The sequence below is a fragment of the Galeopterus variegatus genome, unplaced genomic scaffold (assembly GCF_000696425.1).
Source record: "Galeopterus variegatus unplaced genomic scaffold, G_variegatus-3.0.2 Scaffold543, whole genome shotgun sequence".
In the NCBI taxonomy this organism is placed as follows: domain Eukaryota; kingdom Metazoa; phylum Chordata; class Mammalia; order Dermoptera; family Cynocephalidae; genus Galeopterus; species Galeopterus variegatus.
Window position 1 is genome coordinate 52,218 of NW_007726654.1, and position 12,730 is coordinate 64,947.

The 12,730-nt window shown below is 39.6% G+C and overlaps 1 protein-coding gene across 1 annotated transcript in view; it reads left to right on the top strand.

The window, feature by feature from the left end:
- TEK (TEK tyrosine kinase, endothelial) overlaps nt 1-12,730 on the top strand; it is a 71,496-nt gene that overhangs the window by 16,693 nt on the left and 42,073 nt on the right. The window contains exons 4-7 of the mRNA XM_008569905.1: nt 2,772-2,903; nt 3,498-3,638; nt 8,138-8,266; nt 11,070-11,221. Coding sequence (XP_008568127.1) covers nt 2,772-2,903; nt 3,498-3,638; nt 8,138-8,266; nt 11,070-11,221 — 554 coding nt within the window. The remainder of the gene's footprint in view (nt 1-2,771; nt 2,904-3,497; nt 3,639-8,137; nt 8,267-11,069; nt 11,222-12,730) is intronic.

The following is a 12,730-nucleotide window of genomic DNA, read 5'->3' on the forward strand; positions in this document are numbered from 1 at the left end:
CCCCCACACCAAGCAATTCTCCAGTGAACATCAGCTGAGTGTCCTACAATTTAACCTAATTTTGACTTTATCTACCTGGACATGGCATCAGAGCCTACAGATTAAGGCCCAGCCCCACAAGACTGCCCCTACTTCAGATGCCAGTTGCAAGCTCCAGGTTGTGACCTGTGCTCCTTCTGTGAATTTGCTAGGACAGCTCACAGAGCTCAGGAACAAACATTTACTGGTTTGTTATAAAGGATATTACAAAGGATTCAGATGAACAGCCAGATGGGAGAGATGTATAGGGCAAGGCATGGGGAAGGGGTGCAGAGCTTCCATGTACTCTTTGGGCAGCACCGCCCTTCAGGAACCTCCACATGTTCAGCCATCAGGAAGCGCTCTGAAGCCTGTCGTTTTGGATTTTTATGGAGGCTTCATTACATAAGCATAGTTGATTAAATCACTGGCCATCGTGCTCAATCAACCTTCAGCTCTTAGCCCCTCACTGGAGATTGGTAGGTGGGATTGAATGTCCCACCTCTAATTATTCCTTGGTCTTTCTGGTGATCAGCCCCCATCCTGAAGCTGTCTAGGGGCCCCCAGCCACCAGTCATCCCATTAGTATACAAAAGGCACTCATCACCCTGGAGATTTCAAGGGTGCTAGGAGCTGTGTGCCAGGAGCCAGGGACAGAGACCAAACGTGTATTTCTTATTATTTTACAATATCACAGTGGTAAAAGGCTTAAATCATTTTTTAAAAAAATTTAAATGTCAAAACAAACATGACTTAGTACAAACTAGAATTTAAAATTCACCTACATATTACAATATCACAGTGGTAAAAGGCTTAAATCATTTTTAAAAAAAATTTAAATGTCAAAACAAACATGACTTAGTACAAACTAGAATTTAAAATTCACCTAATTTTAAGGTAAAGTAAAAGACTTCAAACACTTTCTGATTTTCAAGTTGTCTCTTTTCAGATTGCCAGCAGTACATGTTCATTCCTCTTTGCTGTTAGAAGTATTTTAATGAAAGCATTTGAGAAGCACTGCTAACATCTAAAATCATCTTAATCATTCCATTTAAAAATATTTTTCCTGAGCTCTTTGATGTTTAGTAAGAAACGAGGTAGAAATAGCATTTGTCCATTTCTCAAACTGTGGGATCTCTCTCCAGGATGAATTGAAGCCTAGAAATGGTCAGTGCTTAAAGATTTCATATTACAAATCACAGTGGTTATATTTATAGGATTTCTTTTCAGTATAAATTCACTCCCTAACAAAAGATTTCTCACAATATAGAATTTCTCTCTGTATGCCATGAATATATGGTTTCTTAAAATATAAACTCACAAGGCTTTTGTAGAAAATGATGGGTGCCTGATTGCACACCTGTTGCTTAAGAACAAACTCATCTCCTGATTCTGGTTTCTCCATCCCCACGAGATCACCCCTATATTCCCCTAGAGCCTTATTCTTTCTTCCTTCCCAGGATTGGAAGTGAAGCTGGGGTAGGTCTACAGGTAGGTTCAGGACTGAGGACACAGTTAAATGTAACAGGAAGCCCATTTTCATCTACATTGTCTGCCATTGTTAGTTTTCAACATGTGTGAATAACCTGTGGTCTGGCTCTCAAGAAATGACTAATTGTGCAGAGCCTTTTCCCTTTATATACAGTACTGAGGAATGTAAATATTAGCTTTTAGACATTTTGTAGCTTTATCTATTAAAGTGGAAGACTGTAAGAAATGGTCTGTGTTGACAGTCTTTCTGATTGTTTTAGAGAAAACACTGATAACCAGAAGTTCTTGCCAGAGAAATTGTAAGGTTACATCAGCTGTAGGCACAGGTCCAAGCTTACCACTGTGAGACTGACATTCAGGGACAGAGACACTAGTTCCCTTCAGATGAGAAATGAAACTTAAATTCCTGACTGCAAAGGGTCATCCCAATCCCCTTGGGGTTTTTGGGGTTTTTAAAAATTTTTATTTTAAATATTAGAAGGTATCCTCGGACCTAATTAGCAATCACCAAACACTGGAGAGGAGTAGCCAGGAGATAGGAATCCAGATGGGTTTTACTCTGCTTGTACTTTAGGTCTTGTGTGTCTTGTTTCACTTCTTACATGTTTTCCAGCTGAGAGATAGGGGGATGCTACTCACTCTTGCTTCCTTTCTGGCTTTATCCCTCCTCTTCATACTCTAGGCCAGACATTGTCAAACTCTAGCACGCTTCAGAATCCCCTGGAGGGCTTGTTAAGCATAGATTACTAGATCACTTCCACAGTTTCTCATTCTCAGGAGGTTGTAGCTCAGTAGGGAGTCTGAGGTTTGCAGTTCTAGCAGATTCCTAGGTGTTGGGGTTGCTGCTGGTCAGGGACCGCATTTTGAAAACCACTGCTCCTGTCTCTGACCATACCTGCAGCTCCCTGAACATGTGTGCTCTCTTCCCACACCTTGCCTTTACCTGGAACACACTCCACTGGTTTACCTTCTTGCTACTTATGTGGTTGTACAGATTCAGCTCACATACCACCTCCTCCAGGAAGCCTTCCTTTATGCCCTCTTCCATCCCCAAGACAGGATTAGGAACTTCTTGTCTTTGTTTCTATCATTGTTTTCTGTTTACATGTCTGTGTCCCATATTAGATTATTAGCTTTTTAGAGGGCAGAGGCTGTATTTTGTCTCCATTTACCAGTATCCTCTAGAATGACAGTAGCAGCTGAACAGAGGTTTGTTGAGTGACTGTACTCTACTCACCCCAACATTGTTTTCTTAACAAAAGGATGTGAAGCTCAGAAGTGGGGACCAGAATGTAACCGTCTCTGTACTGCCTGTATGAACAATGGTGTCTGCCACGAAGATACTGGAGAATGCATTTGCCCTCCTGGATTTATGGGGAGGACATGTGAGAAGGGTAAGTCAAGAGTACTTGATGAGAAAGCTGTGACTTTAAAAAGCCACCATAGCTGGATCTAGAACTTTAGATCTGGACACAGATGGGGATGGAAGCAAAACGGCCTGTGTTAAGTCTTATGGTAGCTTTGTGTGACTTGGAAAAAGGTGACTTTCCCTAAAAGTTCTTTATTGCTAACCACTGGAAAGTTATAATAAGTATACAAATTTATGACGTCTGTGATATAAATGTCACCCTCTAGGTTTGTGCAGTGCACAACCTACATAACTGAGTGGTAAGCCTGATATCCTCTTTTTGGGGCAGTTTCATTATTCGCAAAATGAGCCATAAGGGCATGTTCATCCTGCCCATGCCTCAGCTAAAATTAGACTATTTTCCATGTTCACTAGTCTAGGAGAGACCCTTTAAGAAAAGAATTATGCATTTGAAGGAGTTGTATATTTGACCCTGAATCAGCTTTTTTCCCTCCCAAAGCTTGTGAACTGCACACATTTGGCAGTGTTCACTAGTCTAGGAGAGACCCTTTAAGAAAAGAATTATGCATTTGAAGGAGTTATATATTTGACCCTGAATCAGCTTTTTTCCCTCCCAAAGCTTGTGAACTGCACACATTTGGCAGAACTTGTAAAGAAAGGTGTAGTGGACCAGAGGGATGCAAGTCTTACGTGTTCTGTCTCCCAGACCCCTATGGGTGTTCCTGTGCCACGGGCTGGAAGGGTCTGCAGTGCAGTGAAGGTATGTACAGATCACACCCCTAACCAGAAAGAGTTCTAGCAGGTGTACAAAGGAGATCCAGTTGTAGGATATACCTGGACTGCTCAGTCAACTACCCATTGCTGGGCTACAGGTTTTTTTTTTTTTTCCATTTTGGTGCATTTATTTCCAATCTGGTTTTTTGTGCACAAATACACTTTGTTTTTTTTCCTCCAAAATAGTATTATACTGTGTATACTATTTTATAAACAGCTTTCTTTGCTTAATGTGTCACACACATTTTTCTATATCAATAAATATTCTTCCTAGCACCATTTTTCAAAGATACATAATGTGCCATTCAATGGACATATCTAGTTATTTAACCATCCCTCCAAAATTATTTCCAATATTTGTTATCATTAACCAAATTATGCTAAACATCCTTTTATCTTTGCTTAAATTGAGAGGTTTTTTTTTTAGGGTAAAATCTTTTTTTTTATTGGTTATGAATATTCATGAGATACAAAGCTTATTGTCACCTGTCATGCCCCACCCCTCATGCCCAAGATGTGGAAGCTAGATCCTTACTGGCATGCAGTTACCTTACCTAAGCATGCACCTTACCACAAATTGTGTTTGGGCTACAGGGTTTTGAATCACAGATGTTATCATCCAAAGTTAACTACAGATGTGCCTCAACTTGCCATGGGGTTATGTCCTGATAAAGCCATCGTAAGTTGAAAATGTATTTAATATACCTAGCCTACCAAACATCACTGCTTAGCCTTAGTCTATCTTAAACATGCTCAGAACACATCTAACACAAAGCCTGTTTTATAATACAGTGTTGAATATCTCATGTAATTTATTGAATACTGAACTGAAAGTGAAAACCAGAATGGTTGTATGGGTACTGCATGGAATGTGTGCTGCTTTCACATCATCAGAAAGTCAAAAAATCATAAGTCCAATCATTGTAAGTTGGAGACCATCTGAATACTTTCACAATGGGACTCTGGACTTCATAGAAAGTGTTTCCCATACATATCACCTGGGGATCTTATGAAAACACAGATTCTGATTTGGTAGGTCCAAACTGAGGCCTGAGGTTCTGCATTTCTAACAAGCTGGCAAGTAGTTCTGATGCTGATGGTTTTCAGACCACACTTTGTGTAGGAAGACCATAGAAGATTTATTTTTTCCAGTGGGTCATAAAAATCAGAGCTTTTAGGTCAGATCCAGACAGGATTTAGGGTTTGAGAATTGAAGGAGTTAAGATCTTATCTGCTGTGTACCTTACTCAAGCAGTACTAACTTCTACCCAACAAGTTTCTTTGTGCTTTCTAAAGTACGCTTTACTGTTTGACGAGGCTCAATGGTGTGCGTTTAATGTCTGCTGCCACACAGCAGCTTAACATAAACCTGCAGCCAAATATGCCAGACCCTTCATCATGAATGTTAATGTGGTGAATTAGCCAGAACTCAATGACTTTCCGGTGTTTACCTGACAAAGTCAGCTTTTTACGTATCTGGCCCTAATGAGAGCTACGATGGGGTCCCCAGCAACTTGATAACAATGCCGTAGGGCACAGAAGTTAAGTAGAAATAGAAGCCATTCACACATATAAATTAAAATTTTCTAATAGTCATCTATTACAAAGAAATAGGTGAAATAATTTTAATATGTTATTTAATCCAATATGTCAAAAATATTATCATTTCGACATGTAATTAACAGGAAAAAAGTATTGACGAGTTATCTTACATTCTTTACTTCATGCTAAGTCTTTGAAATCTCAATTTGGACTAGCCGTATTTTAAGGGCTCAATGGCACATGTGGCTGGTGGCTACCATACTGGACAGCACAGCTCTACAGGCTTGGAGGAAGAGGGCAAAGAGGGGGGTTTCACAAAGGTAAGCTTCAGCTACCTGCAGCACCTCACCCAGTTCCTCTAAACGCTGCGTCTGCTCCCTGTTAAGCCTCATGGCCAGCTAACATCAGCACAGCCATGATAACCAACTTTCCACCCTCTTCCCCCTTGCCCCTCCTTATCTCATGTTAATCAACTTTCCACCCCTTACTCCCTTGCTTTACAAGAAAAACCAGAATTTATGCAAAACAGATTCTTAGGCAAAAATGTACTGATTTCATTTCTTTTGGATATATACTGAGAAGTGGAGTTGCTAGATCATACATATGGTAGTTCTATTTATTATTCTGAGGAACCTCCATATTATTTTCCATAATTAGTACCAATTTACATTCCCACCAACAATGTACGTGTTTGTTTTTCTATACATCCTCACCAATACCTTTTTTTTTTCCTTTTGATAATAGCCATTCTAACATGTGAAGTGATATCTCATTGTGGTTTTAATTTTCATTTCCCTGATAATTAGCGATTTGAACATTTGTTCAAATATCTATTGGCTATGTGCAAGTCTCCTTTTGAGAAATATCCAGGTTCTCTGCCCATTTCTTAATCAGGTTGTTTTCTTACTATTGAGTTGTTTAGTTGCTTATTTATTTTGGATATTAACCCCTTATCAGATGTATGGCTTGCAAATATTTTCTCCTGTTCTGTGAGTTGTCTTCATTCTGCTGATTGTTTTCTTTGATGTGCAAAACCTTTTTAGTTTGATATAATCCTGTTTGTCTGTTTTTGCTTTTGTTGCCTGTGTTTTTTGGGTGATAGCTGAAAAGTTATTCCCCAGACTAATTCAAGAAACTTTTTCTCTGTTTTCTTCTAGATCTTTCAGGTCTTCCACTAAAGTTTTTAATCCATTTTGAGTTGACTTTTGTACATGGTGTGGAATGAGATTTCATTTTTCTGCCTACCCCAGACTAATTCAAGAAACTTTTTCTCTGTTTTCTTCTAGATCTTTCAGGTCTTCCACTAAAGTCTTTAATCCATTTTGAGTTGACTTTTGTACATGGTGTGGAATGAGATTTCATTTTTCTGCCTATGGTTAGGCAGTTTTCCTGGCACCATTTATTGAAGAGATTATCCTTTCCCCATTGTGTGTTTTTGGCACTTTGTTGAATCAATTGCCAGTAAATGTGTGATTTTATTTCTGGGCTCTCTGTTCTCCCATTGGTCTATATGTCTGTTTTTAATGCCAGTACCACACTGTTTTGATTACTGTAGCTTTGCAGTATATTTTAAAATCACATAGTGTGATGCCTCTATCTTTGTTCTTGCTTAATATTGCTTTTACTATTCTGTGTCCATACTAATTTGAGAAGCTTTTTCCCTACTATGTTTTTTTCTAGGTCTTTCAGGTCTTATAAATTTCATATAAATTTTAGGGTTTTTTCTCCTATTTCAATGAAAAATTCCGTTGAATCTATAAATTTGTTATCGTGATTGATATTAAAAATAAAAACTACATCTTGGCTTGGTGAATAAACTGCGTAATTGAAACAAATCATTGGAGCCTCAAAGAGCAAGCTTTTGTATCAGTTTTGGTAAAATGGCTTCCAGTAATGTTACAGTTGACCAAAATAATGACAACCAGTCAACAGAATCTATTCATCATCTACCAAATTCTAAGAGCTGTCCCAGGGGTTCAGCAAGCCCCAAAGGGAAAAGAATAGTTCTACCTGCCTTCACAGGAGCTTATTAAAGTACAACAGCACAGTCTGCACATTGAAAAATAGCTGAAATACTCTGCTATAAAGTAAAAATTGGAAACAGCCTTAAATATAATATTTTAAATTCTCTTGATTTTTAGTTTTCAGCAGTTTGACCACAGTGTGCCTAGGCATAATTATCTTTATTCTGCTTGTGGTTTACTGAATTATTGAAAGTGTAAATTTCAATAAATTGGGGGAATTTAAGTCATTATTTCTTCAAATATTTTTTCTACCATTTTCTCCTTTCTGTTTCCTTGAACCAATTACATGTGTGCGAGACCTTTTCATAAGTCCCTGAGGCTCTAATCATTTTCTCCCAAACTTTTCCCTATCTCAGTTCTTCAGATTGAATATCTATTGATCTAGCTTGAACTTCATCATTCCTTCTTTTATCATCTTCATTCTATTGCTAAGTCCATACAGTGATATTTTTATTTCAGATACAGTATTGTATTTTTCAGTTCCAGACTTTCTTTTTGGTTATTTTTTATAGTTTCCATTTTTCTGCTGAAATTTCTCATTTTTTCATTTGTTGTAACATATTTTCTCTTACCTGACTGAACATGGCAGAGAAGAGATTGAAAGCAACTATGGTAACTATTTCCAACATCCGGCTCATCATAGCTGGTCTCTGTTTTTTCCCCCATCTCTCTCTTCAGTGTTTTCAGTTAGTTGTTTCCTAAATATAGTTTTATCTATGAGAAGGTTGGCCTGGTAGGAGCTTATTCAACTCCTTTAGAAACAGAATTTAAGTTTCTGGTAACTCCGATAAAGCCCACAGTACCCTGTGTGAATTAGCAAGGTTGATAGGTTGGATAGACAGACAAAACTAGCCACCTCCAGCCTTAGTTTTCTCCCTTCCCCTTTACTAACAGTGACTTTTGATGTCTTTCTATACAGCATGCCACCCTGGTTATTATGGGCCAGACTGTAAACTTAGGTGCAGCTGCATCAATGGGGAGACATGTGATCGATTCCAAGGATGTCTCTGCTCACCAGGACGGCAAGGGCTCCAGTGTGAGACAGAAGGTAAAGCAAGGTAACACTGTAGTCAGGGCCATGTTCAACATTTCTGAACCAAGATTTGCTGGCATGATTCTTGCCCCAACATCTCAAGATCCTCAAGCCACTTCTATTTCCATCCAGAAGTTGGGAAGAATTTGTCCAAATCCTAAACAGCAACATTTTAATTCTTCTCTGTGGACCCTCTACTGGCGTTCATCTCTCTTTCACTAGGAATAAGCCATGTGCTCTTTGTAACACATTAAGTGTTGACTGGCCAGCTGAGAGCTCTGCCAATTTCTTCTCCTCCCTTTTTTAAGTTCATCTCTCTTTCACTAGGAATAAGCCATGTGCTCTTTGTCACACATTAAGTGTTGACTGGCCAGCTGAGAGCTCTGCCAATTTCTTCTCCTCCCTTTTTTAAGACCACCCTTTTTCTGGATATGCGTAATTGGGAAAGAGCTACTTTGGAGGAATTTGGACATAGGACATTTTTTATAAAGAGAAAGAATGAATGAAACAAATAGAAAAGATTTCATCCATAATGAAATTTTAAGTAATTCTAGTTCAGAAGTTATCCTAGAGTAGAGCTCAGCAAACTCTGACCCTCAGACCAAATCCAGCCCACTATTTTTCTTTTTAACAGCTTTATTGAGATATAATTTTTGTAACATAATGTTTACCCCTTAGTGTTTTTTAGCATATTTAGAGTTGTGCAATCATTTCCATAATCTAATTTTAGAATGTTTTCATCATACCAAAAGAAACCTTGTCTCCATTAGCAGTAACTCTCCTTTTCTCTCCTCCCAGTCTCTGGCAACCATTACTTTACTTTCTGTCCCTATAGATTTGCCTATTCTTGATATTTTATATGCTGTCAGTAAGATCATATGTGGTCTTCTGTGACTAGCTTCTTTTACTTACCATACCTTTTTTTTAGGTTTATCTATGTTGTAGCATGTATCAGTACTTCATTCTTTTTTATTGCCCATCATCTGCTATTATAAAGAAACTTTTACTGGGGCATGGCCATGCCCGTTCACTTACAATATATTGTCTATGGCTGCTTTGGCACTACAAGGGCAGAACTGCATAGTTGTGACCAAGAACATGGCTTATAAAGGTGAAAATATTTGCTCTCTTCGCAGAAAAAATTTGCTAACCCCTGCCCTAGAATATACTTCTTAAAATTAAAAGAAGCATGCTTTTACATATTTTCAAGTTTTAAAAATAATAAACATATATTACTTTTTCAATTATTTAAATATAAATGTTATAGAAAGAAGCACACATCCAGTGAAATCTACACTCAGGATAAGCCAGCTTTGTATCGTCTTTTGTTAGTTTTTGAAATCAGAGCAAACGTGTGTGGGGGTGGGGGAAGGGAAATACCAACAATTGTTTTCTCAAAGGCTTTTTAGGCTTCTCAGCTTTATAATCTTTCTTCTCTCCTCACGTTTGGACTTAGCTACAGAGCAGGAATCAGGGAGCGGCTAGGAAGGGAAGGAAATGCCTTGGGGCTGCCAGGGGGTTGGACTGAAAATGGGCAACTAACAAGTTCAAGGGTTTGAATTTTGTACTTTACTCTCTTTCTGTTCCTTTCTGCCTGTGCTGCAGAAAGTGTGCCTTCTGAGTGGAAGAGTCTAACACAGGCTGACTCCCGTCTCCCTGCGCCCTGGGCTTGCAGAGAACAGCTCCCTTTCCATTATTTCACTCACCACCAGCACATCCACCTTCACCTTCATCCAGCTTCAGAAAATACAAGGAGACAAAGCTGTTCAGGCTGAAAAATTTGGTGAATTTCCTAATCATAATCTCCTCAAGTCTACAGATAGATCAAGGAATTACCTTTGTAATTATTAGACCGCTTTTCCTCCTGCTCCACACCCCTTACATATTTTATTCTAGGCCTGAGAAAAAGTATCAGTATGAAATGTCAATATTGATGTGTTTACCTTGACCGCATCTCTGCCCACCACCTAAACAGAAGAGCACGTAAACTGCCGTTGCTCTCAGGGCACGTCTGTCTCCTACATTGTTTACTAAGTGCTGGGCAATTTTCAACCATGTCTCACATTTAATTACAAAGCGTTTGAGGTTCTCTAAGATCTGCAGTTCAGATTAAAATTGTTATATTTCGGGATTCTTCATTTTCTACTATGCAGATGTTAGACAAGGAATCCTGATATCACTACCTTCGTTGATGCCAGAGACATTTTTCTTCTTTCAATATTGGCAGCAACCTTTGTTGACTAGAAATTAATTTGGGGGAGTTATATCCCATTTCACTTATTTTATGTAAGTGTGAATAATTTTAATCACTTTTCTCCACTTATTTACTGCCATTCGCAGGTTTCCCAATCAATGAGACATCTCTCATATATCCAAACTGAGGATAATGGTGTTTGATCAGCAGTATTGTGGGGTGGTGTACTGAATGGAAGGAGAACTAGTTTTGTTTTGTTTTTGTAATAATTCTCTTAAAAAGTAAGAAGGCGACTGAACAGCAAAGTCTGGGCGGTATGTGGCCATCATCATAATTTTGATACTCAGACTGTCCCTCCCAGGTCACCGAGGTAGCACGGCATTATGGTGATGAGAGTGGACTCTGGATTCATAAAGACCTGAGTTGAATCTGGGCTCTGAGCCTCAATCCCATCTATAAAATGGAGACCACAGTAGTACCCACCTCACAAGTCTATTATGTGATTGATAAAATAATAAAGTATTTGCAAAGTTCTTGCCCCAACTTGCTAAAGTAGCTATTTTCATTATTGCTATTGTTCCTATATTACAGATTAGATTTCACAGTGCTGTTTTCTTCATTCAGGCATGCCAAGGATGACCCCAAAGATAGAGGATTTGCCAGATCACATAGAAGTAAACAGTGGTAAATTTAACCCCATCTGCAAAGCTTCTGGCTGGCCACTGCCTGCTAATGAAGAAATGACCCTGGTGAAGCCGGATGGGACAGTACTCCATGTAAGAGCCATTCTTAATCTGCCCTCCTGACACCATGAAATGGTTTCACTGTAGGAATCACCCCACTAAAGGTTAGATTCCACTCAGGGCTTGCATCCTCCTGGGCCAGTATGTTGTTAGCTTTAAAAAATGCCAAATTCCTAGGGAGGCAGAACAGACTCACCACAGCTTCCCCGATTTCCTCTGCATGGCCAGCGCTGCAGTGCAAGGTTGGGAATATGCCACCCCAGTGAAACTGATGGAGCCGAGTGCCAGAGTGGCACTCATTCTGCAGCACTGTCCCGCTGCATGTACTGAGAAGTACATGTCACCCTGTTCAGAGCTCTGCCTTGCAATATCCCCACGTTTCTAACTCCTCGTATCAGGGAGAGTAAGGTGGCCCAGTGGCCACAAAGGGTTGTTACAACCCATGAATCTGCAGACTCGTGTGCTTCCAGGTGCTACCAGGACGTAGAATTTTGATGTCTGATCCACTCCTATCATGCTGTTTGGAGTAGCAGTTAGGGAGATATAGAAGAGGAGACTTCAGCATTATCCATTTGACTCCACATAGACGGGTCTTGAATCTGCTTCCCACGTTTCCAGTTCAGAAACGCCGATCCACAGAATTCCTTAGGTCGGAAAGCATTCCGGCGTTTCTCTCTCCCTCTTCACTTTGCCCTCGTTGCTGGTGCTCATCACTGGTTAGGGTGATATCACAGCACTTGTTTTTTGCCAGAAAGGACTAAGCTACTTTACCAACATACTTCCCTTCTCTCTCTCCCAACTATCCCCACAGTAGCAAAGATAGGAGCCACCCCAGATTTCACCATGTTACAAACAGTCATCAGAAAGTCGATGTATTTTCTTATCTAAAGATTTAAAAATAGTTATCCTATTTTCTCTCGAAGATGACTGAAAATCAACTTGACCAGAAGGCAGAAAGGAGTGACGTCTTGGAGGCAGGACATGTAGAATGTGCCAATACCAATGTCCACATTTCAGGTGTTCCTGATTCCACTCGAGCAACCCATTAGGTAGAAGCCAAAGGACAGCTTTCAAAATCTTGTTGACTTTTTCAGTGGAAGTAATGGCTACCTCTAGTAAGGCTTGACCACACTATACACAACTTCTTACTTAACATTACCTGCCCCCTTTTGCAGAAGTGGAAACTGTCTGGGTGAAGTTAAGTAACTAAGGAATTGGTCAAAAGTGGCAGAGGTCCATGTGTCTTCAGAGGACAGCTTTCAAAATCTTGTTGACTTTTCAGTGGAAGTAATGGCTACCTCTAGTAAGGCTTGACCACACTATACATAACTTCTTACTTAACATTACCTGCCCCCTTTTGCAGAAGTGGAAACTCTCTGGGTGAAGTTAAGTAACTAAGGAATTGGTCAAAAGTGGCAGAGGTCCATGTGTCTTCAGAGCCTTGGCTTTTCCCACTACACCACACTTAACAGTCCCTCAAACACTTAGGAAGCCACTTTGTCCTCCCACCCAACCATCCCTGTATAAGACCGTAAGGAACAA